This window comes from Polypterus senegalus, chromosome 7, assembly GCF_016835505.1.
Source record: "Polypterus senegalus isolate Bchr_013 chromosome 7, ASM1683550v1, whole genome shotgun sequence".
Lineage (NCBI taxonomy): Eukaryota > Metazoa > Chordata > Cladistia > Polypteriformes > Polypteridae > Polypterus > Polypterus senegalus.
In genome coordinates this window covers 125,492,662-125,520,068 of record NC_053160.1, presented here as the reverse complement: position 1 = coordinate 125,520,068, position 27,407 = coordinate 125,492,662, and the positions used below count along the sequence as shown (strand labels likewise).

At 38.5% G+C, this 27,407-nt stretch overlaps 1 protein-coding gene across 3 annotated transcripts in view; it reads right to left on the bottom strand.

Annotated features, from left to right (window-relative positions):
- rasgrf2b (Ras protein-specific guanine nucleotide-releasing factor 2b) overlaps nucleotides 1–27,407 on the bottom strand; it is a 536,042-nt gene that overhangs the window by 304,875 nt on the left and 203,760 nt on the right. For all 3 annotated transcript variants that reach the window (XM_039759265.1, XM_039759267.1, XM_039759266.1), the window contains exon 2: nucleotides 6,497–6,603. In XM_039759265.1, coding sequence (XP_039615199.1) covers nucleotides 6,497–6,603 — 107 coding nt within the window. The remainder of the gene's footprint in view (nucleotides 1–6,496; nucleotides 6,604–27,407) is intronic.

Below are 27,407 nucleotides of genomic sequence, written 5' to 3'. Positions count from 1 at the left end.
TAATTATACTAAAGAGAATCAATATGTAGAGTATTCACTGATAGAAAGAACATATTAATGTAATGTCATTTCTATGAAATCACAAACACAACTACCATGGTAATGAGATATGTACCGACAGTGTTGCATAAACAAGAAAATCAAGGTTAGAATAAAAGTGAACTCTTTCACACAAAGTATAAATGAAACATAAATCTCATAAACAGAATCTACAGTACATGTCAGGATAACAGAAAATGCAAAAAATATACAGTATATATTAAAGATATGTAATGCTACAGTTATTAATAAAAGCATGTTTCAGAAGAAACATTGCTTGTCAGTGTCATTGGGTTGGTTGTTTTAGAAATAGCAGCAAATATCAAATACAAGTTTCCTGACTTGTTCTTCAAAATTGTTTATTTATCCTGCATATTGCATATGATTACTACAGTAGCACATACAGAGATTTGTGGTAAAGCAATATAGTGGTCCATAGAGACGTATTTTTAAATAAAAACAGTGTGGCTTAGGCTTGGTGGTTGGGAGTGCGTGCTACTGCAATGCTAGGCTACTGCAAGGTATTTAATGGGGAAATTGGCTGAATTTGTATTCACGTGCAAACACAATAATCTCAGCCAATTTCCAATTTTCAGATCGTTAGGCAAAGCATGTGCAACCCCACGAGTATCAAAGATTGGTAAGAACAAGATGTTAAGACAGGGAGTGTGAGGTGGTGCGGTGGACAGGAGGCTTGGTGATTGGTAGGACCCACAGTGAGCGAGAGGAATTGTGCTCCAGGGTTGAGTCACGGCTGCTAAGTGATCGAGGATTGTCCTACTGGTGCCAAGGGATAGTGGTGGTATGAAAGAGTCTGGCTTTGGGCCTTACAGACATGACCAGCTGAGATGGCTGGGATGGAAGCCAATGGAAGGATAACCACACTTGCTGGTGTCTCAGCCTCAGTGGGTGGGTGGATGAGGCAAGTTAGAGACAAATTAGGCTCACAGATGAATAGAAAAGATGACACAGTTTTAACTTTGTGGTTTTATTCTTGATTTTATTGTTGTTTTGGATTTATTGATTTTTATCTCCCACAATGAGCACTGTTCTTATGGATTATTTATTGGTTATTTATTTATTGAAGATGACCAGCACTTTATTTGGACACTGCCTTATTTGTGAGGAATAAACAGCACAATGCAACTTTCATGGCAACAACATTGTTGTTTGTGTGTCCTCATTGCATTAGTCACTCTTTCACAACTATTGAGGTCCCAACAAACAGATGATGTCAGGCTGCAGTCAACCCAGGGCATCACAAGATTGCAATATGTGCATTTTTCAACACAGTGCCTTGTTACGTACATATCAATGCATGATGATTAATTGCAAGCCTCATCAGTTTTTATCAAAATTCAAAACATCCAAGACTTGAATAATGATATGCTCTATTATTATGAAGCTCACTTTTTGGGACTTGTGTTTGTCATTATTCAGCTCTCTTACTATTGACTTGGTTTTAGCCATATATGCACCCTGCAAAAGATATCAACAGAAAAACAAATCTTTTTGTCAAATAACATTCACTTTAAAATTTTCTGTTGTGACATGTGAGTCCCTGTTTTGTACCCCAAAACACGAGGCTGAGTATCAGTACTTTAGCAAAACCATCTCTATTCAGCTTGAAACATGAACAGAAGGGTTATTTATTGTAGCGTGATCTGCCATTCTCCTATACACAGACACAGCAGTCAGACAGGGTCATGGCCAGGTTAGCGGACAAGTAATACTGTTCCCTGCATTTACAATGTTCCTTGTATCACCCATCAACAGCAGGTGCTCATAGTGCAACTTCGATCCTGTTGGATTTGATTTTGCAGTGAACTGCTCCAACTCCGGGAGCCAGGACAGCCGATAGGCTATCTTCCATAAATGCAGCAATCACACTTTGGGACACTCTTTGGCGTGTCGTCCCGTTGCGGGGGACTCCAAAAGACTTAGAATTTGTTTTTTTTCACTGTATTTTTTTTTATTATTTGTAAAATGGTTTGAGCTACACATTTTTATAAAAATGTGCTATATAATAAATGTTCTGGAATAGTGTTTAAAATAATAGCCCTACCTTTTATAACACAAGTTGTTTCATGTTGTGGAATTTGTAGTGTCATTGATTTATTTATAAGTTTTACCATTTTTATAGCAACACCATTTTTATTTACTGTATCTTTGCATGGTCGCAGCCATTTTGTTGATGATTCCATCATTGTTGCTGATCATGTAACACAGCAAGCGTATAAAAATGGCCGCACATGGCTATTCATTAACCAAGCATTGGATCAACCTTGCAGAAAAAGAATTCTAAGCAAAATACGTGATAAGTGTAGTTAGGGATACCATTAGGAATTTTGCTTCTTTCTTCAATTATGACTATGGTTTGTGACCTGGCTTTGATGTTTGCTTTGGTGTTGTTTGCAGTGCTTGGTAGTTACAGTAAGCTCCTGCTCATAAATTAGACTTTATTTCTGCTTACATAGTTTGGTCCTTTCATTTCCTGGTGCTTTCCTTCAAAATTAAAAGAAAATCAGTACATCCACCTGAACATGCTAGGATATCAGTTCAATATTCTTTGAAAGATCTTTTTTCTCTTTCAGATCTTTCCTATATATTAAAAATTCTTAATTAAAACACATACTCAGTTGTGAGTTCATTCTTGTGCCACACCTAAAAACCTTATATTTGAAAAATGACTCTTCAAAGATATTAAAATGAGGGTGGAATGATATTACGTAACATCCAAATTTACTATGGGGTTTCAAATACTTGTATTTTCAGGCTACAGAAAGAATCAGAAGGCAATGGAAATATACAAAAGTGGTTAGTGTTTGAAAGCAATATCTCTGTATGCCTTGGCTTGTGTTCTAGTAATTAATAACTAATGATTTACTAGTGATTTTGTGTTCAAAAGAATACATTTTGAGAGCCCTTCTGCAGCCGACCTGAGTGAATATTTCAGGATTGACCGAAGATTTGGTGCCATAGCTGCAGTGTGCTATGAATTAAGATTTTTGTACATTGGGATTTTATCAAAGCTATTTTTAGAATTATTCAAAGAATGTTTAGACTGCTTTATTACTGGACCTTGATCAATTGAAATTTGGTGTAAAAAATTGGCCATAATGTCAACAATCTGCAATACGTGAATGACACCACCAAGCCTGCGGAAAACTAGAAAGACCTTAAACAGCTGATCAAGCAAGGTGACAATGAGAGTACAACATAGGGCTTGCACCTGAGTGTCAAAAACAGCAAAATCATGACAGCAGCAGATGGAGCAGTATGTACGAGGAATGATCAAAACGTTTCAGCACTTTTTTTAACTCTATTTATTAAGAATTCCAAAAATAAATTACATCACTTTCTACATAGTCACCTTCGGTTGCGATGCAATTTTCCCAGGGCCGTACCTACTTTTTAATGCCCAATTACTACACCTTGTGTCTTCTCCGTTTTCAATGAAAATATAAAAGTGCGGAAACTTTTTGAGCATCCCTCGTAAATGATGATCAATGATGAAGGAATCAAATTAATTTATTTTCCTAGGATCCAAAACTGATTGATATGGCAAATCAGAGCCCAAAGTTAAACGATGCCTAGCCTTTGGTCAAAGTGCAATGATAAGCAGAACAAGAAAAGCAAAGATGTCAGTCTTGCAACTGAATGCACAGTTTTATACACATTTGTGTTCCCTGTTGCTATGTATGGCTGTGAAAGCTGGGCTTTGAAATCTGTGGATAGTTGAAAGATCGATGCATTTGAAATACGGTACTACAGAATGCTGCTTTGCATACCACGGACATTGAAAATTACAAGTCACATCAAGACAGACATCACTCTGGAAGAAAAGATCATTAAGCTAAGACTGATTTATGTTGGATATGTGATGTGTGAAAGTGGTTTACTAAAAGGAGTCATTCTTGGAAAAGTCAGAGGAACAAAGAGACCAGGATGACAATGAACACATTGGATAAATATCATCAAAAACGAAACAGGCATGAGTTTGCAGTAGCTAAGAGATGCTGCTCAAGACAGAAAGGCATAGAGAAAGCTGGCCCAGGGACATGCTGAAAGTCGGAAACGGCTAAATTTATCAATCAATTAAATTATGTTCATCATTATAACACTGACTTCACCACAACTCTGTTTTGCATATTCCTTTGTTCATCAGCACTGCCATTTTGCCATGGTCATATTGTTTGCAGTTGTTTTGCCTGTTACTGGTCACATGATATGGAGGTCACATGGTGTGTTGAGTCATCATTTCCCACCTATACGATTTAACAGAGTGCTGTGTTTGGTATTTGGGCATTCAATTCTTTTTTAAAACAAATAACTGTTCTCCATAGTGAAAAGACAGAGCAAAATGTTTTTTCCTTTAAAAGTCTGTCAAAAGAGCTAGCAGTTCAGCTGCCTTGCAGCATAGGCTTTAAAAAGCATAATTCCTTGCTACAAAAACAAGCTATAAAAAGGGATCAGGAGATGCATTGTAAGTTGAAATACCAAAGCAAATTCATTAACCAGGTATTCAAAATAAACATTTGCTAAAACCAGAACACTAACTAAACTTGAAGTCAAAAATAGAATTGCTAATTATTTAGCAACCAAAAACACATAAATTGAAGTCAGATTTTTGGTGTCAGCCTGTCAAATAGGGCACACCTCTTAGCAACTGGGAGTTGTATCTTGATAACAAGAACCTCAAAAAACATGTCATGATAAACAAGAATACACAAATAATAAAATGTACTCAATTATAATGTCTTGCTATAAACCAAAAAAATTACCCCAAATGTTTTCTTGACATTCAAAATATCAGAAAATAATGAGATCTCAGAAAAAATGTATTAAGGATTTTATATATTTTTAAAAACATCTACAGTGTAGCAATAACCATCCATCCATTAATTAATTTTCCAACACGCTGAATCTGAACACAGGGGTCTGCTGGAGCCAATCCCAGCCAAAACAGGGCAGGAACCAATCCCGGGTGCCAACTCACCGCAGGACACACACGGGCCAATTTAGAATCGCCAATCCACCTAACCTGCATGTCTTTGGACTGTGGGAGGAAACCCACGCAGACACGGGGAGAACATGCAAACTCCACGCAGGGAGGACCCAGGAAACGAACCCGGGTCTCCTAACTGCGAGGCAGCAGCGCTACCACCGCGCCACCATGCCGCCTACTATAATAACATCCTTTATAAGCAGGAAGAAAAACTAAGAATATTGTGGAAAGTTTGTTACATATCTTTTGATCATGAGTTTGGTACCCATTCATCCATCCATTATCCAACCTGCTATATCCTAACTACAGGGTCATGGGGGTCTGCTGGAGCCAATCCCAGCCAACACAGGGTGCAAGGCAGGAAACAAACCCCAGGCAGGGTGCCAGCCCACCGCAATGAGTTTGGTATGGGTTTTGATGTTTAACTTTGTTTTAACCTTTCTGTTTTTTCTGACTCTTGCCTGAATTATGACTGTGATTTGTGTTTTCTGCTATTTCCCTGGTTATTTTTGCTGTGTTAAGGTTTTATCAATCTAAGTTTGTACTGCATGCATTGTGTGTTAAAGGATGTTGCTCTCAGGGAGTCTCAGTGGGCAGCTTATACATTTACAAAAATAAACTACAGCTATAAGCAGATAACTGTTTAGAGATACGGTATGTAGCCAATCAGATAAGAAGATGGACTGTTAGCTGATCTTGTCTTGTGAAGGATTGAAGCTACAGCAGTGGTCAGGTAAACATTTTATGTTACCACAAACTTCTTCATTTACCAACTACCTTTAAGACTGAATGGGACAATAATGTAAGAAGTATTGGGAAATGACAAAGAACTAATCCTCCATCTAGATACGTACTCAAGGAGCATGCTTTCCTTATCACCTTCAAAACTGAATGAAATTGTTGCTAGTGAGGTAGCAGCACTAGTGAACACAATACAACATTACCACTTTAAAATTGAAATGGAGATGCATGCTGACTATAAATACTGATCCTAAGAAAAAGAAAGGACAATGGAATGCTGTTCAGTAAAATGTTAAAAACCTTAATTTTATTTTTATTTAACTAAAATACAGCTCACGCATCTTTAGTAGTCAGTATTACATAATAAAGGTCCTCCATCTTCTGCAAATTGTCAAAAGCATTGCGATCCTCCCACCCCTTTGCCAACTTTAGTCTTTGAGCTTAGATTCACATTTTTTATTCATGGGAAACAGAGTAAAATTAACCAGCAGGACATTTGGGAATTACAATTCTTTTTTTCTTCTCCACTTAAAGAAAAATGTGTGGTCTAGCCAAGAGCACAAGAACAATAAGAAAGGGGTCTCTCAGTAAACGGCAGGCAGAAGGTTGAAAATAAGTAAGCTTGGCAGAGCTGCAGGGGAAATGCAAGTGTACGTGGGTTTGTAAAGCTGCCCGGACGCCCCCGCCCCGACTGAATTCTCAAAGTACCTTGCTTGTTGAATTGCTTCCACCCACTCATCACAATCGGCCTCCTCCTCAGTGCGGAGCTCCAGAGGCTTCTGAGCATCATGGCCGAAGATTACTGTGAAATAATGCTGTAAAACATAAAAAAGAAAAACATAACAGTGAGTCTGTAGGTGTACTTGTGCCTAGCATCAATAAACACTATTATCAGCAGAACTGAATAGCTCCATGTATGGAATGGCCACTCCCAACATAAAACTCTGCACAATAATGGAAGACAAGTATCAAACCACTCCTAAAGATACTCGTCAATGACAAGAAGATAAAGGTCCCTGTAGACTGCTTTATATTTCTTCTGTATGTTATACTAATAGTAGTTTATGTACTGATATCACTGTATTTATTATTTTTACAATAGAGGAATCCACAAAAGCAATAGTGTAATGCACTTAGTCAAATATAAAAACAACTTTTTATCAATTTATTAGCTAGATAGAGGGGTGGCACAGTGGGTAGCGCTGCTGACTCACAGTTAGGAGACCCAGATTCGCTTCCCAGGTCTTCCCTGCGTGGAGCTTGCATGTTCTCCCCGCGTCTGCATGGGTTTCCTCCGGGTACTCTGGTTTTCTCCCACAGTCCAAAGACATGCAGGTCAGGTGCACTGGTGATCCTAAAGTGTGCTTGGTGTGTATGTGTGTGTATGTGCGCATGCCCTGCCTTTGGGTTTGTTTCCTGCCTTGTGTCCTGTGTTGGCTGGGATTGGCTCCAGCAGACCCCCATAACCATGTAGTTAGGATATAGCAGGTTGGATAATGGATGGATAGATTGATACTTTATATTAGTGCTGTTCAGTGTAAGCTAGAGCAAGTTTGGATTTTACCATTACTTCAGGCTTGTCCACATTTAATTCAGAAAAGTTCTAGAAAGCATAAACACAAGATTTTAAGGTTTGTTTTATTGTTTACTTTCAGTGATGTCTTCAATTTTTACCCCATTAATGTTTTTATAAAGAGAATACTGTGTCCAATTAAACTTTGTAAGGAGTGGACTAAATCTAGTATATCAAACTCAAGAATGTCATACTTATATCTCTTTGTCAAAGAAAGGATACTTATTTAAACTGTATTTATAAAAATGGCTCTTCTGGTATGTTTACAGTTATGTTTTAATTTTATTCACCTATTTTTATTGACTTTTTAACAAATAACCCACATTTCATCCAAGAATTTTCTAACTTGCTTATCCATTTCAGGGTCACATGTAGCTGGTGCCTATCTGGCAGCACTAGGCACAGAACTGGAACAAATCTTGGACAGGACAGTAGTCCATCTCAAAGAAAAGCAATCTGCACAACATGTTGTATTCTATTTTGCAATTCTGAAAGCTGTTCTTACTTGGAGGCTTACTAGCTTTTTTTATCAAGTTCAGGGTTGCATGCAGCTGGTGCCTCTCTGGCAGCATTGGGCACAGAGGTGGAAAACATCTTGACAGGATGACAGTCCCTCTTAAAATAAAAAACAAAAAAAATCCACACTATATTCTGTAGACGATTCTACTTTTAAATTCAGAACACTTTTGTTACTTGGAAGCATATTACTCGCTATGAGACTTCCTTAACCAGAACATAATTTCCTGGCAACACAGCAATTTTCTGTTATTCTGATTAGCTCTCAATTATAATAACAATGTAATAATCTGGATGGTAATTATATTTTTCCCTGAATCTTGATGTTATCTTTGTAGGGGCTGAGATATTAATCTATTATGTTGGCAAAACTGCAAGATGACCTGTATGAAGAATTAATAAGACTTTAAAATAGACGTTGTAAACAGTTGTCACAGCAGGCCAAAGGTGACTTACGCAGCTCCTGCCTTTTCTGTTTTTCTCACATTAAGCCTATTACCGCTTCTCTGCCACTAAGCTAAAGTGTGGAAGACATGGAATGAACCTTCTGAAACAATATTTCTTGGTTAACCATTACGCATATGAATAAAGGATATTTTCGGACTCTGTTGAAAGAAACTTCAAGAGAAAAATTAGCCTTTAGCATCTCAGCCAACAATGGTAATATGAAGTTCTACCATTTGTCAGACAGACATACTTACAGATAGATAGATAGATAGATAGATAGATAGATAGATAGATAGATAGATAGATAGATAGATAGATAGATAGATAGATAGATAGATAGATAGATAGATAGATAGATAGATAGATAGATAGATAAAACTTTATTAGTCTCCTGCCGGAAATTTGGCTTTTTACAGGAGCTCTTTAAATAAATAAATACACACACACTTTGATCTGAACAAAGAAAAAAAAATAAAAATAAAGAAAACTTCTCATTTGGCTATCAGTCACAGTGAGGCATTATGCAGATATTTTGCTGTTGATATAAAGGTTCCCCAGTAGTGTTTCTTGACACACTTCTGCTGAATAATTTGTTGGCTGAAAGTACCCATTGTTAGTGTGTCAGAAAGGGAATGTGCAGCATTAGTCACAATAACACTCAACTTTTTTAAATTCTCTCATTTGCTTCTACATCCAGGGGTTCCAGAGTGCATACTATAACCAGAGGTGGGTAGAGTAGCCAAAAATTGTACTCAAGTAAGAGTAGCGTTACTTCAAAATAATATTACTCAAGTAGAAGTAAAAAGTACTCATCCGAAAAATTACTCAAGTAAGAGTAAAAAAGTATTTGGTGAAAAGACTACTCAAGTACTGAGTAACTGTTTGATCATAATAAATGATTTATTTTTTGGAAATGTAATAAGACAGACAAAAATATAAAATAATGTGCAAATTCTGCTATTTCCAAATAACAAAATAAGAAATGAGTAAAAATAAATAACATCTTTACAAAATAAAGATGCACAAATAAAACAAAGTTCCAAATCTCAGTTTTTCAAAACAAAGCTTTTGAAGCCGATACCTACAGTAGGTAACATGTACGTCTGAACAGTACAAGCTGCTTACAGTGTGTGACAGGGGCTTGGCGTCCTTACCTAGCTGGGACGCCCCTGCACACTATATTCAGGGGGAACAGCCATGTACGTTGCAATACCTCCCCCTGAACGCTAGTTGGCCATCTCCCTGGGGTGGAACAGTGCCTCAGGTTCCCGCAGGGCATCCTGGGAATTGGAGTTGGATGAAGCCCTGTTGGGTCTCACAGGTACCACCAGGGGGCGCTGTATTGGGGACTCCTGAGCCTGTGTGGGCAACAAATTCATCATACCCGGAAGTGCAGCCGGAAATCAGGGATCAAGCACCTGGAGCACTTCCGGGTGAATTATAAAGGGAGCCAGCGACCACCACTCAGGGGCCAGAGTCGGGTGGAAGGAGGACGAAGCTTGGTGAGGACTGGTGGAGTGAGAAGAAGAGGAGAAGAAAGTGTTTATTGTGTGCTTGGGACTGTGTTGGGCTAGTGGGACACACGGGGAATACGTGTCTCACAGCTGAAGAAAAATAAAAATTTATTTAATTTTACATGTGCCTCTTGTGTCTAATCTGTGTCGGGTTGCGTACTATATAGCGTCTTTCTTACAAGTGACAAGATATACTGTACACTGACAGTATAATACTGCATATGCACTTGCCCTCCAAATAGCACAACTGATAGAAAATAACATTAGAACAAAGCGGCTTGTGCACGTACAAGAAGTCTCACTTTACCTTGACTGTCTGTGGCTGTGCATGTTTGGTTAAAACATGCTTATTCTTTACTCAGTGAAGTGATGGTTAAGCTTCAGCAGGAGTTGGCTCTCAAGGTTCCTGCAGTGAAGCTGTGACCGTTCAGCAGTGATCAGGAGCCCTGCATGACTAAAGAGTCTCTCAAAGGCTGCAGACGCAGGAAGTTTGTGTGTGGTCATGTGACTGCATGGCTACGTCAGATTAGTGAAACGGAGTCATATGATTATTGTTGCTATGTCTGGTTGGTGAAGCAGAGTCATGTGATTATTGTTGCTTCGTCTGATTGGTGAAACAGTCATTCAGTAGATCCTCTGGCGACTTCTCTCCAACTAAAATATAGCGTATATAAATGTGTAAATGGAAAAAAGTAATGAGTCGAGTGTTGCCCAATGTAGCAGAGTAAGAGTAGTGCTTCTTCTTCACAAATGTACTCAGTAAAAGTAAAAAGTATGGTGCAGTAAAACTACTCGTAGAAGTACAATTTTTTTTAAAAAGTTACTAAAGTAAATGTAACGGAGTAAGTGTAACTTGTTACTACCCACCTCGGACTATAACTGAGTCTGCCCTTTTACTTAGCTTGTTGATTCGGTGGGCCTTTCTCACCCTGCACACTTTAAATCTACTTTCCTTGGTAATGCTTTCTAATGTTGGAAATGTCCACATGAAATCACATACCATGCTCACCACTAACTGGGAAAAAGTCCAAGTTTGCATCAAAAAATGATTCTTCAATGATATATTTCATTCCCAATGTTTGGTATGATTTGAGAAAAACACTCAGTATTTCAACATTATGATTTCCCCAAAAATTTGTGTAGACACTTTTGAAGCTCTGCCAAGCAGCTTTCTCAATTTTATTTATCTCTCTCATCTTTTAAAACATCTCTAAGCTGAGGACCGACAAAAACAACTTCCTTAATTTTGGCATCTCATTCATCCAAAATAAATTAATTTCTTAAGTATATGAATTCTGTTCGTCTTACCTATAGCTTTGACAAAGTTTAAGTTCAACTTTGATATGTGGAGAAGGAAGGAAAACTTTCTCAGGGTCAACAAATGGACTGTTTACTAAATGTTTCTGTCCCATGAGGCACACTTCGGCCCCTCTTTCTGAACATAGAGGTTCTTTTTGTTCCTACTGTCCCTTTCACACAAAAGACAACATATTTGGTATAACCAAGCAGCAATGGCAGCAAAAGTGCAATTACCTTTATATCTCAATAGATATTACACTTGTATTACTGATGCTGGATATTTTCTAAAAGTAACTGCATGTTCTCATTTGACTCTTCCATATCAGTAGCATGTACTATAGATACAAAAGGGAATTTATTTCAAGCTGACTTTTGAATTGTCAATGAACAAGCACCACTCATCCACATTATGTTCATAGCCAAAAGTATTCATAGCTACATGAAAAAATAATTTAATAATGATTAAAATTACTTTCATCTTGTAATGACACTAAATGATGAAAACATGAAGGTGGTATCACAAGAAAACTAATCCAGATAGAAAAAATGGCTTTATATTTGGATTGAGCAATATAAGGTACTAGCAAAACACCTGCGCTTCGCAGCGGAGAAGTAGTGTGATAAAGAAGTTATGAAAAAGAAAAGGAAACATTTAAAAAGTAACGTAACATGATTGTCAATGTAATTGTTTTGTCACTGTTATGAGTGTTGCTGTCATCAAGGATCTGATTATCTTTATTTATTTCCGTCAGGTTTGTATTTGGAGGAAGTGTTGTGTTCAAGTTACATTCCACGTTTGTCAACCGTGGTAAAGATACAACAAGTTTCATTGATAACTTTGTGTCCACATTGTCAGAGTTAAAATATTCATAAACATCGAAGTGTCCACTACCCAAATCGCTATGAATCTAAGATGTTTAATAGGCATTCTCGCTTGTCCAAAGGTGTAAAATATTTCAGCAGCACCTATCAGTTCACATGCAGAACCATAGGATGACAGCTATAGGTTGACAGGTTTCACTGCTATAGTGGTCCTGTGTAGTATAATTGTCTCCTGTACCGTCATCAGTCCACACCTTGAACCAGTCATTCAGTACATAAGACACAATGTCTCTGCGGCTATCAAGGCTGAGACAGATATGGCCATGCAATAAGTAAGAGAGAGAATGGAAGAGGCAGGCTATATCTCGGGGCATGGAAACCACTGGGTACAGGTCAGTGAAATTGTGATCGACGGTGATCACTGGAATAGACATGTTATTTGGAGTAAACTTGGCACCCGTTGAGAAAGAAAGTACAAAGTAAGGCAAGAAGAGGTGGAGCAGGGAATGAAAAGTGGAAGTCAGCACCAGGAAGACGTACGTGAGCAAGTAAGGAAGACCAACAATGACAGCCTTGAAGTGGTGGAGTAAAAGAAAAGGCAACAGTCATGAGGAGGGAGACGTGAGGAAGTAAGGAAACCCAACAATGTCAGCCTTAAAGCGGTGGTGTAAATGAGCACCAGCAGGAAGACATGAAGCAAGGCCAACAATAACAGGCTTGAAGCAGTGGATAAGCATGGGATGTCATTAATGTATATAGGCAGGGAGCCAACCACGTGGTAGGTGGGCGGACAGCGGCTGTGCGGAAAAAGGAAAGGGGACCGGGGCGGCCCTTGTGCGTCTCTACGTGAAATAAATTGTCTGTTAACAGAAATAAGGAATGAAACCGCCAAAAGGAGAGGTCAGTTCCAAAAGTTCCTTACGGCATAATGGTGAGAACCGCCAAAAAGAATACGTTATTTTCAAAAGTTCGTTACAGGGCACGGCGCGAAATGAAACATACTTAACGTTTGTAAGTACAGTGTAAAGGATGAACATGGGAAATTTGGGCTTCCTACGTATATTGGAAGTTGCAGAAATAGTGAGGAGGGGTTTCCCCTATCTATATATAAAGTTTAGGGGGTACACCCATTCCCCCCACCCCCCCCTTAGTTGTTGCAATAGGACATGAATCATACCTAACTTTTGTAAGTACACTGCAAGGAATGAGCATGTGAAATTTCAGCTTCCCACCTATATGGAAGGTGGGAAAATTAGTGATCGAGTCAGTGAGGGCTTTGCCTTTTATATGTATAGATGCTTAGAACCCCTGCCACACTCCTTGCAACAAAACTTATACTGACCAGTGTAATTTAAGCTCCAGACCTGTTCCCCATTATGGTCCAATGCATCCAACAATTTTGGCTTGAGACTTTTACAGACATTTTACCTCTTCATCATGTACTTCTTTCTAAAATATTATGTTAAAGAACATAATAAACTAAAATTAATCACAGACCTTCCACAATCAACCTCTAACAAAAGAACATCAAATGATGCCATTTTTACATCACTTGAATTAGAATCTGCTGTCTTTGGAAGCTATTGAAACCACCACGAGCCTATCTGGGCTATTTTTTTAAGTGTGTGGTATTGCAAATAGTGTAAAAAAGCATGTATTTAATGTATTCTGTGCATGTATCTGCATTCTATTATTGCTGCTATTTTTGAATAAGAGTCATTGATACTAGAACATAATAAATAAAAATGTGATAACTAACTCTTTAATTAAGTAACTAATAAAATTTCAAAATGCTTCAACTTTTAAATCATTAACTAACTCTCCAAATGGACCTGAATATTTCTAACTTGTTGATTCTTCTAATTTTGCTTATTTTTTATGTTTTTGTTCATTTTTGCTTTTTTAAGCCTATTACTAGTAATTGTTTAACATCTGATGCATAATAAATATTGATATAAGTCTAAAATTTTGTATTGCTTTTTTGAGGTATTTAGGTTAAAAGGAACGTGGAATCCTATTGAGAGTTTTATTTATTGTTACTGCTTAGTTAGTTTCATGGAGGGCTTATGGATTTGATTTTTTCCTTCTCAGACAGTCCTGGACTTTAATCGTGATTGTTCACAGAGGTTCACAGATGTAATGAAGTCATGCAAATTGGTTACATCAGCATTGTGTGACATGTTAGTTTCCGGGAAGAGGTGCTCTTTCAGCTTTTTTTTATTACACACGTGGTTATGGGTGAAGGTGTAGAGTTCAGATTCAGATTCCTTTTATTGTCATTGCACTTAGTATAACGGAATTGCCACAATCCTTAAGGTGCATTCACATATAAGGGGCATAAATCAATTATAGTACAACACAATATACAGTCATATGAAAAAGTTTGTGAACCTCTCTTAATTCTTTGGATTTTTGTTTATCAATGGCTGAGCTTTCAAAGTAGCCTTTTAATATATGGCATGCCTTATGGAAACAGCAGTATTTCAGCAGTGACATTAAGTTTATTGGATTAACTGAAAATATGCAATATACATCATAACAAAATTAGACAGGTGCATAAACTTTGGCACCCCAACAGAGATATTACATCAATACTTAGTTGAGCCTCCTTTTGCAAATATAACAGCCTCTAGACGCCTCCTATAACTTTTGATGTGTGTCTGGATTCTGGATGGAGGTATTTTTGAGCATTCTTTCATACAAAATCTCTTGAGTTCAGTTAAATTTGATGGTTGCTAAGCATGGACAGCCTGCTTCAAATCATCCCATAGATTTTCAATGATATTCAAGTCAGGGGACTGTGATGGCCATTCCAGAACATTGTACTTCTCCCTCTACATAATGCCTTTGTAGATTTCAAACTGTGTTTTGGGTCATTGTCTTGTTGGCATATCCAACCCCTGCGTAACTTCAACTTTGTGACTGATGCTTGAACATTATTTTCAAGAATTTCTTGATACTGGGTTGAATTCATCCAACCCTCGACTTTAACAAGGGCCCCAGTCCCTGAACTAGCCACACAGCCTTACAGCATGATGGAACCTCCACCAGATTTAAAAGTAGGTAGCAGGTGTTTTTCTTAGAATGCAGTGTTCTTCTTCCACCATGCAAATCACTTTTTGTTATGACCAAATAACTCAATTTGAGTCTCATCAGTCCAAAGCAATTTGTTCCAAAATTAATCTGGCTTGTCTAAATGAGCATTTACATACAATAATGTGGCATGAGTGCAGAAAGGGCTACTTTCTCATCACCCTGCCATATAGATGTTCTTTTCAATTGCGCAGAATTGTAGAACGATGTACAGATACACAATCTGCAGCAAGATATTCTTGCAGGTCTTTGGAGGTGATCTGTGGTTTTCTGTAACCATTCTCACAATCCTGAGCATATGCCGCTCCTGTATTTTTCTTGGCCTGCCAGACCTTATTTTAGCAGCAACTGTGCCTGTGGCCTTCCATTTCCTGATTACATTCCTTACAGTTGAAAGTGACAGTTTAAACCTCTGAGATAGCTTTTTGTAGGCTTCCCCTAAACCATGATACTGAACAAACTTTGTTTTTAGATCTTTTGCGAGTTGCTTTGAGGATCCCATGCTGTCACTCTTCAGAGGAGAGTCAAAGGGAAGCACAACTTGCAATTGACCACCTTATACACCTTTTCTCATGATTGGACTCACCTGTCTATGAAGTTCAAGGCTTAACAAACTAATTCAACCAATTTTGTGTTGTATATATTGTAATCAATATTGAGCAGTTACATGCATTCAAATCTGCAAAATTACAAGGGTACCCAAATTTTTACACAGCCAACTAAATACTGCTTCACTAAAAATCTTTGTTTTGAAAACACCCCAGTACTCAGATGTTTATAGGAAATGAAAGACATACCACTGTTATCTTTTTTTTTGAAAGTAGAGTAAATTATTATGCAGGCTGAGAGGGAGGGTACTCAAACGTTCCCAAACTTTTTCATATGACTGTAATTCAATAGAGTAACTAAATACTACACTTAGGTATTATAATGCACATATGAATTGAATGAAATAATAGAAATAGATAAATAATATAACTTGCAAAGAATTAAAACGTACACTTGTAGTGCAAGAGTGATTGTTATATTGGTCATTGTCAATCATTATAGGTGTTTAGTAGTATTCAGTTCTCCTATGGCTCTGGGATTGAAACTGTTCTTAAATCTGTTTGTCTGCAATTGGATGGATCAGAACTGCCTACCAAGGGGCAGCAACTCAGACATGTGATGTCCAGGGTACAGAACTGCCCACATTCACTGCCATCAATGCTTTACTGCATGGCACCAAAAGACCTCTACAGAGAGACAGGGTTTTTCACAATATCGTCAAACACCAGGGATATTGTTGGAGTCCCATCCCTTTCTATCCTTGCTGCTCAGTATGGAGTGTATGCAGGTGGTAACATATATTTTCCATGAACACCTTTCTAATTTCTGCCTATAACTCTATAACCTGCATTTTTAATATGCACAAACTAGCTGTCAAAACTGTATCCCTGTTTTAGCATATTAATATGGTATTTGAAGGCACATATATCCTTGTTTGCACCATTACTAACAAACAGACAGACCAATCTGCACTTTTATTTACTTGATACACACACAAAGGTGAGCCAAAAATTCTCTATAATGGATTTATTAAAATTATCACAGAAAAACTCATAATTTTCCAAAAAGCCGACCTGCAGACAGCCATGTTCTAGCTACCTCCTTTATTTAAAGGTCACCAGTAAAGCAATGACAGTTTAAAGCATTTTTGAGAATATGCTTTTAGAAAATGGGTTAATGGGGAACAGAATGGTCAAGTTAAATGTCATGAGATGTTCTGTTATTGCATCACAATGCCCGATCATGTAGACTCTGGATTTCATTTATTATCCTATAACATTAACCTTCAAAAAGACAGCAAGCAAAATAGAGACATAAGAGTACTGCTCTCTTCAAAATTAATGCTCAGGTTAGTCCTAATCATCAGCACATTAATTATAGCTGTGAACTCAGAGCCATCTTGAATCCGAGCTGGTGCTTTCTATAAATAGAATTTTTTTAGTTGTGCAAATTAACTAAGTGTGTACATCGACAAGCCAGAAGATCACAAGATGCCACTAATGAGGAAGCTGTTATCTTCAATTGATTTATTGAGCACACAGGAACTTTGATCACATTGAATGACATGAGCCATTACTCTCTTGAAGCCTGTTTGTCACGCTTTCAAACAAAAAGTGTATTGTAGCACTACAATTCTTAATTTTATACATAAAGTACAATAAGTAGTTTTGATTCCTTTCTTCCACACATTCTTAATATAGATTTGTTTCAAATATTTTCATTTATCTATTACATTTCTTAACCCTTAATTAAGGGTTTAAATAAACTAAAGTGCAAAAGTGCAGTCAAATAAATAAATAAAATCCAGTGCTCTTCAGGTGGAAATAAAATCAGCAATAAATAAGTCAAAAACTCAATCATGAAATCAGCCAGGGACTGGATTCTAATCTGCTCTGCCGAGTGTGTCCTTCTCTCCCCATCTCACCCCACAGGTCCTCCAGCAGAAAGAGATGCCAGTAGCTGTGGTTCCTCTCCGTGGCTCTCGTCATAACTGCCTCAGTCAGCATCTGCCATAATGCTTGGAGCCGGACTTTTGTCTTTTTCTATGTACCCTTGGCATCTTCTGGATCCCAAGGAGACATCTTCATCGCCCCTCAACTCCACACTGTTCAGCAGGGAACGATCCACCCTTTGAAGCACTGTTCCCTTTGCTCCCTCATGGGGTTACTGGCCACTCTGCCTCCTCTTAGCTGTAGTGACTCTCACTCCTGATTTTCCTTTATTTTCATATTCCATCCGAACTGATCCGCCTACTATCTTGCGCGATCCCCATTTAAACTAATATGGGAATCAAGTCCATTAATCTTGGATACTAGAGTGTTAAAAAGCAATTGGCTGCTGCGAATGTCCGCACATGAATACCTGGCCAGGTAACTGCTCATCAATACCCCGGTGTCTGTCTGCCATGCTACAGCTTGCACCCACACAATTTTTTTATTTAAAAAAAAATAAAATCGCACACTAACACAGAACATTAACACTAACCATAGCACTAATAAGAGAAAATTATGACTCAAAAATATTCTTTGAGTATTTTAGTAGTAAAAAATAACCAAGGAGGATGTGAAGTATAACAAGAAAAATAAGGGTAAACTAAATTGTATAGACAGTGAAATAACAAATGCTCTAAACGTTCACTTTTCTGAAGTTTGTATGTGTGAAGACGTCAATAACATACCAACAGTAACAAGGATTATCAGCAAGTAACTTGATGATCTAGAAATTGAAGAGGGAGAAGAGCTGCATATATTGAAAAGGCTGAAATATCAGAAATCACCACTATCAGGTAATACCCTGGTGTGTTTAAGAGGTTAGTGCAGGGCTATTCAATTGGCGGCCCGCGGGGCAAATGCGGCCCAGAATCAACCTCCGAGTGGCCCGGCCCGTGGTTCCGCCCATAGATAATTAATTAATATACTTTGTATATTATTCATAAATTGTTATTTAATATAATTTAATATATATATATTATATTAATATAAGTATATAGTATATTAACATAAATATAAAGTATTTATTATGTCTATCTGCGGTGGGTTGGTACCCTGCTCAGGATTGGTTCCTGCCTTGTGCCCTGTGTTGACTGGGATTGGCTCCAGCAGACCCCCGTGACCCTGTATTCGGATTCAGTGGGTTAGAAAATGGATGGATGGATATTATGTCTATGGTCCCGCCAAAAACGCGCATTCCTACGTAAATTACGTAGCCTGCAACACGCAAACAATGCAGAGCGTACCGATAGTAGCTTAGATTACTATCAATATGTCTTTCTCAACACTGAAACGTAAAATTGCCAATGAAAACCGTAAGTTTAACCCTGCCTGGACTGACAAATACTTGTTTATTTTTCCGCCACATCCAAACGCCAAACCGATGTGTTTAATTTGTAATGAGTGCGTTGGAGTATTTAAAGATTACAATGTGCGGAGGCATCATGTTGAGAAACACCACACTTTTCGCACCAATTTTCCAGAGGGATCTCAAGAGAGGACTGCAAAAGTGCAGAGTTTGATTGCATCTTACAACCGGAGCAGTACTACCATGGTGCGGTCATTCACAGCCCAAGAGAGAGCTACTGTAGCATCCCTTCGTGTTTCCTGGATACTGGCAAAAAAGAAAAGGCCATTCACAGACTCTGAAACCGTGAAGGACTGTATGCTGGCTGTCGTGGATGAGGTGATAAATGACGATAAAATTAAAATGAGCGTGGTATCTGCTATAAAAAACGTGCCCCCGTCAGATACTTCAAACATTCGTAGGGTTGAAATTCTTGCTGCAGATGTGTATGAAACGCTGTTAGGAGACTGCTCAGTTGTACATATATGTCCGTTTTTTTGATGGCAAATGCTTCCGATAGGAGCTGCTCGGCCTACTGCCGTTAGAAGGACACACAACTGGCGATATAGTCTTTGGGAAAATTTCCGCCTTTTTTAAAGACAGTGGTCTGGATATGAAGCGTGTGTGCATGCTTGTGACAGATGGGGCTCCGTTCATGACAGGGAAAGTGAATGGTTTGGCAGCACGTTGGTCCGCTGTTGCACCTCAGTTGATCTCCTTACACTACATTGTGCATCAGGCGGTGTTGTGCGCAAAACTAAGCGGGGCACTCAAAACGACAATGGACAGCATTATGGCTATAATTGATTTTATTCACTCCACATCAAGCCTCCAACACCGCTTATTCCGCATGCTGCTGTCAGAAATATCTGCTGAGCAACACGACCTTCTTTTGCATAATGACGTGAGGTGGCTGTCCAAAGGCAAAGCACTGGAGCGTTTCTGCGGTCTCAGAAAAGAGATCATAACTTTCCTCCGCGGCAGCAAGCAAAAAAAGGCAGAAACGCACTTGAGTCGCATACTGGACGACAACTTCATGGCCGATGCCTGCTTTCTGAGCGACATATTCAAACACCTGAACGATCTCAATTTGGGACTTCAAGGCAGAGACAAAACTGTCATCGACCTTGTGGAACAGATGCGCGCATTCCAAGTTAAACTGGACCTTTTCGCAAATGATTTGAGCACAGGCAGAATGCTGCATTTTCCGACACTCCGCAAAGGCATCTTACCCCCCGCACAAATCACGGATGTGATGACAGATTTCATTGCGATGTTGAAAAATAACTTTGCTGGTTGATTGGATGGACTTGATCTGCCCACAGAGTTGGCCGTTTTTGTCAGAGACCCGTTCACTGTTGAAATAGAAGGGTACTTATCCGCCAGAGCTAAGAAACTGGTCCCTTACATTGACGAGGGGAAATTCACACTCGAACTTGTTGACATGCAGTCATCTGTAACCATGGCACAGGAGCTTTCCACTAACGGGCCTGCAATGTTTTGGACTGATGTGAACGCACATCAGTTCCCTAACATTAAGAAAGTAGCGATCGTCATGTTCAGTATGTTTGGATCAACATATACATGTGAGTCAAGTTTTTCACACATGAACTCCATAAAAAGCAACTCTCGTTGCTCCCTGACTGACCATACTCTCCACCAATGCCTTCGAATTGCATTGACAACTTACGAGCCTAAAGTCACTGCTCTCGTTCAAAACAAAAAATGTCACTTCTCCCACTAAATCAGCAGGGTAACTGTAGCCTACAATACATCAATATAATGTGGGATGCGTAACAGAGGCATGCCTAATCACACATGGTGATTTAAAATATGTTCCCTCAGTGTTGTTATAGTTGTGAATACTGTGCACTTTTTATTTTATGCACTTTGAGATTTTCCTGTGTCAAATGTGTGCAAGTTGTTTATGTTGTTTCAAAAGGAAACAATGTTATTTCTAATAGCCTACTACTGTGCACTATGTTGTTTTATGCACTTTGTGATCAGATAGGTCAGATATGTAGCCTAGGTCAGTTTTTTTTCTTTTGTAAGTGGAAAAAATAGGGTCTACCTCAGATTCTGTTAATTCAGCTCTTTTTGTATGCACCTTTTGCTCTGCAAACTGACCAAAGTTAAAAGAGAAACAACGAATAAACCTTATGTTTTTCAATAAATTTGTTTGTGTTGGTTTTAAAATTTGTCATTACGAGCTGCTTTGCCGCTAAAATGACTGGCCCAGCTTACCTTCTTGGTTTGGCAATCTGGCCCAACTGAATTTGTAATTGAATAGCCCTGGGTTAGTGAGTACATAGAGTATATAATACATTAAAGTTTATTTTTCAAAAATTACTGCACACAGGGGTAAATTCCTAAGTACTGGAAGGTAACAATTGTTATGCCATTATATAAAGTTTCTGAATAAAATAACTGGACCAATTAGCTTAATGTGCATCACGGTTAAATTGATGGAAGTAATCATTAAGAAAAAGACTTACATTAAATTTAAGAACAGATGCATTAGTGCGTGGTCAACATTAGGTCGGATGCAGAGATGATACTTCACTAATATGCTGAAATTCTATCAGGGAGCAGCAAAAGCATACCACCAAAGAGATACTTATTATAATATTCACATGACACATAATTAATTAAACTAAAAGAAGTGAGACTTAAAGACACTGTATGGTGTAATGGTGCACAGCTCTTTGAAATGGCAGATTTGTCTTTACTTCCATTGTGTTTGTATGGCTGGTGACAAAAGCACATCAGCAGGGGTCTGTAACATAGTGGATTCACGGCTCGAAAAGAATGGCCAGTTTTAAAATAAATGATTGCCGCACTCGCGGCTTAAAGAGAGGGTGTAGCAGTGTGGCCGGAGTGGTTCCCGGGTGTGGTGCAGGAGTGGCCATTTCTGTCTTGAAGTGCACAGGTGTGGGATCGCCTGTGTCTGTAATTGATGCTGGGAGCTGCTAATCACCAACCTGTGCCATGTCCCCATTATAAATGGGAGAAGCTTGAGTATGGAGGAGAGTTTTAAAAAGAGAAGGACGAAGGTTAAGGGAGAAGAAGGTTGGAGAAGAAGAGCTGGTGCAAGCAAACAAAAGAGCAGGCTTGATGGTAGTTGCAGGCAGCTGGGAAGTGAGCGCTAGTGGGATGTTTGGCCAGCACTCAGGGGTGGATCCTGCTGAGTTTTTCAGAGGAGCAGTGGTGACCAGAATCGTGGACAGCTCACCGCAAAAGGCAGCGGGAGTCATGAAGGCTTGGGAGGGAGGATCCCAATGTGAGCACCCTGGTCATTGGGGAACCCAAGTCTCGGTCCAGAGGATTAGCCATACGGAGCCAGTCATTGGAAGGTTACCGGATCAGAAGGAAAGTCAGCTGCACCTGCAGGCAGGGTGACTCCCCTGTTGCAGGGCCCATATGGGAGAAGCAGGGGAGCCGTCAGTTAAAAGAAGAAAGCACCAGGTTTTTAAAGAAGGGACTGCTTCCAGCCAGTATTTTAACCTTGGTTTTAAATGAAGTTATTTATTGGTATTTTAACCTCCATATTTTCCCCCTGAGTTTTCTGGTTTCCTCCCACAGTCCAAAGACATGCAGGTCAGGTGCATTGGTGATCCTAAATTGTCCTTAGTGTGTGCTTGGTGTGTGGGTGTGTGTGTATGCCCTGCAGTGGGCTGGCACCCTGCCTGGGGTTTTTTTCCCGCCTTGTGCCCTGTGTTGGCTGGGATTGGCTCCAGCAGACCCCCGTGACCCTGTAGTTAGGATATAGCAGGTTGGATAATAGATGGATGGATGGATTTTCACCTTGTTTTTAATGGATTATTTATTTAAGGATAATTTTTAAGCACTGTACTTTATTTGGACCCTGTTGTTGGATTTGTTTTATTGAAATAAAAGCACTGTTTGCATTTTGCACCTTCCCCTTGCTTCGTTTGGTATGCTCATTGTCCAGCTCATCTAGTTACATTACTGATGGTGTCAGGTTCAAGAGGCTCCCAGAAGAATGGTGGGAGTATGGAGTAGAACCCGCATCGTCACAGGGATAGTGCATGGTATAGTGTCATGCAGTGCAACAGATGTGTTTAAAACTGTGATCTGTAAATTACAGAAGAGCAGGCAAACCTCCTTGTGTGTAGCTACAGGTGTTCCCATCTCTGGACTGTGTTCCTTCACTTAAGTGACACTGCAAAGACCATTCCAGGTCCATTGTTAATGTGTAACACCTCCATGATCTGCCTTGTCCTTGTGCCTGCGCAGTTTTTCCATCAGCTCTTTTTCACATGGCCCACCTGAGGTAAGTGGAAAATTGATATGCCACACTTTTTCACAGTTCCATGACCAGGAAGCTCTGCTGGTGTTTACGTACCCAGGTCAGTCGATCTTAGCAGATGGAGAAGTGGTAGTGCAGCTGCAGAGGTAGCAGTCTCTCGGCTGTCTTCTTTGCTGTACTGATGCTGCAAACGGCCTTCCAAATCCTGGATCTAAGCCTCAAAACTATCCAACAACTCTTTAAATGAGTGAAGTAAGTCCACTGTGGGCTCTGTGGCTCTCAGCACTTGGATATATAATCCAATAATAATAAAAATTGGATAGTAGGGCTTTTTTTCATCCTGCTTCTGACTGCAATGCTTACAGTGGTGGTGTCCAATCCCTGGAAGATGCACCTTGTCAGCACTATTACAGTGTGTGTAAATGTTCTGGATAACAATGTAAAAAATGAGCTGGTTAAGTTTGCAGATGTTACCAAAGTAGTTAAAATGCCAGATAATCCACAATTAGTCAGATAGGTGCAGAATGAGAAGATTAATGGCAGATGAAATCAAATCCAAGCAAGAAATGTGTTATGCATAGGAATTATAGTAAAAATTTTAACTATTAATACACAATGGAAGGTTTGAAACTTGCAAAGATATCTTATGAGTGTATTCATCACTCTTTAAATCTAGACACTGTACAGAAGCTAGTAAGAAGGCTAATAGGATGTTAAATTATATATCATGATGTGTAGAGAATAAGTCAAGAGGGTTGAGTGTAAGTCAAGGGAAATTTTGCTTAAGCACTAAGCACAAAAAGAGGCCCAAAATGTAGACCTACAGTATGTACACAGCTTTTCACGCAAATGTCAGGATTTATAAATGCAAACTTGGCAGGAGAACATGATTGTGATTTCTAAAGGTAAATTATGAAAAATGTCTGTATGCCAGGTTTTATAAATCAGATTTTTTGATGCATTGTCTTGTTTCTTGGAGTAAGCATATTTTAACACTTGAATCCATGTAAAGGGTTATTGATGTGATCCTTGGTGTACTGTGTGCTGTTTTGGTCTCTGCATTACAAAAAATACCAGCACTAAAGAAATTTCAGAGGAGAGAGACTAGGCTGATTCCAGTACTGTGAGGTTTAACCTATGAACAAAGACTAAATCTTCTGTAATTTTTCAGTTAAGGAAATAGAGATTAAGAGGTGACATGATTTACGTGTTTTTTTTAACTATGGAAAGGAATGAATACAATGAAAATAAATTATTTTTTTAAATTATGTTTTAAAATCGATCTATCTAAACACAGAGACACTGATAGAAGCTTGCAAAGAGTAGATTTTACAAAAATAACAGAAGTTGTCTCTTCACACAAACAACCAGAGACCCATAAAATAAATTACCAAGTAGTGTAGTAGAGAGTTTTACTTTACAGGCTTTTAACACTTGACTAGATGTTATTTTGTAAAAATTATGCAAATACAATAGGCAAGTTTGTTGGACTATTCTAGTCAAACTTTTTTTATAATATTTTCATGAAACCTAGACACATTAAATTGCAGCATACATGTAAAAAAAATCTACAGGCTAGGAACTGTAAGGCAGCAGTGCTAAACTCAGTGCTATACTGGTGAAAGCCTCTAATGTCTATGTTTAGTGTTTTAGTAGTTGGCCTGTTTTCAGATTTTTGCTCTTGTTCTCTTTGGAACATTTCATACCATAAAATGTGCCTATTTTATATATAAAAATTAGTTATTACTGCTTTCTGAACATTTGATCAGCCATATGTTGTGAGTGATGAGCTGCCTTTCTGTCCTTTAGGATTATAGTTCATAGTTGGCAACCCTCAGAGTTACAGTTGACCACAATGATCAAAACAATTTTTTTTTGCTTCCTGTCCTAAGAACCTTTGCTCGCTCTTTTTTTCTTTGACCTAGTTTTTCCTCAATATTTTACATTTGTTTTTGTGTTACACATCTTTTCTTTCTTAACTTAACTCAATTTTGTTTACACCCCAACATTTTATGTCTTGCTTTTGTTTTGCTTTTTTTGTTTTATGTTTTGCTTTTTTGTTTTGTCCAGCTTGGCCCTCTGACAAAAAAAAATCTTTATTGATGACTCTACTGCTATTAATTATAAAAGCTATCTATCTATCTATCTATCTATCTATCTATCTATCTATCTATCTATCTATCTATCTATCTATCTATCTATCTATCTATCTATCTATCTATCCTTTTTATTCATTATTAGTCAGTCAGTCTTATCTAAATTTAATTTGTTTTCTTTTCATGTAACAAAATTTTTGGAATATAGTAAAGCACTTCTTGAACTACATCCTTTGTATGGAAACATGTTGCAGAAATAAATGTTGTTTTAACCATGTCTTTTACTTGCTTGCTGTCTTGTAGATCCACTTTAATGAGTGAGGCTGATACAAATTGTTATTGATGCACACAAGAAAAAAGATACCCACACACTAATCTGAGGCTTGAGTGATGGTAAAATATGTGTCTTAATGATGGAGATACCTATTATATAGACCAACTTTAGCTGCATGGTAGCCAGACAAACATCTAGATGAATGCATTCATAATTGTGTGTCAGTCCCTCTCCCAACATGATATTTAGAAATTTCAACTCTCAGATATATCAAAATTAATCTCTATCTGTGGCTGTGTAATATTTACAGTTTAAAATGCAATTGACTGGTACCATATGGAAATATCATTGTATAATCTATACATCCAGAGGTTTGACCAGAACATCATGTGTGGTGGGCATTTGGCTTGTCTGGGGGTGCAAAAAATATCCATCCATCCATCCATCCCCATTTTTGTAGGGGGGTCAAATAATAATAACAACATAGTTTTATATAACATATAAAAGCAAAAATTGTGGCATAAATCATAACCTATTGTTCAATAAAATCAACAGAGGCTATGGAACTTGTATTATTATTTTTTGTGAACAAATATAGAACTACATCTACAAGATAAATATCAATAAAGTCAAATGTATACAACATATGAGAGCAAGAACAGAAACATGGCTCATTGTAGTCATTAGTGAGGCTATAGGATGTCAGTCTCCAGTGTTTAACCTGGATATTATCTACAGGGCAAGTCTGTGGTTACTCTCGGCAAATTCTAAAATAAATTCATTCATGTCTAGATGTTCTGTGATGTTTTTCTCATGTGCCAGAATGACTAAATTTCTCTTCCTTGAATGCAGCAATGTTCGGCGGAGTGGAGTGAGAATGTGGTTCAAAGTAGAGGAAGAACTTTCGCATGCAGCTGAAGACACACCAATGATGAGTGCTGTGACATATAGCGAATGCAACATAGGGAAGGCCTCTTTGTACTGCTGAATGCATTTGCATGCTTCAGAGAGATTAACATCAGCTGCCAATTTATTGATCAACATGACTTTTGCCACAGCAATTTCATTTTGCAAGTTCATGCTGTTTTGCTCTATGCCTGCAAGTGCCTGATGTGGTTTAAGGAGAGAATGATCAAGAAATAATTCTGATTTTGGCAGGAGAAGCGATGTGGCCCTCAATAATTCAACATTTCTCTGTGAGGATCTTGTCTCCATTTCCACAATAGCTCTATCAAGAATGCTGAACATAGCTCTTTTAAAAGTCTGATTAGGAGCAATTTGTTCATCAGAGTCACCATGCCTGAGCGTAGACATGACAATGCTATCATCAAGCTGTGAATTAACGTTCCATTTCCTTTTGAGCGAATTGGTAGACCTATTTTCACACTGAGAAAAATGCTCCTCCCAGAATGAGTGGCATCTCATCTCCTTTAGTGTGGCCAGTGACACTGTCACCACCTCCCCAGTCGTGCACAGATCCACTGCATGTGCCTGTAGAATTGCATTGGCTTGTTTCACCACACCAAGCACATGAAGGAGGAATTTTCCTGTATTGAAGAAATTCTGCTTTTTTAATTGGGTCAGAAGACCACATGCCTCTATGCAAATGTCAAAAGGGGCAATGTCAGCCTCTGCTACCTCTGAGGGAAACCCCCTTATAGCTTCCTCATTGTTCACAATGGACTTTGTGACATCATAATGACTGGTCTATCGTATTTCTAGAAGTCTTTTCAGTGTGGGTGTATTGTATGTGTGTGAAACAGAATGTCTGTGACAAAATGTGTTCAATGAATTTAACCAGTCAAAGAACTTCTTAGCCAGAGGTTCTGA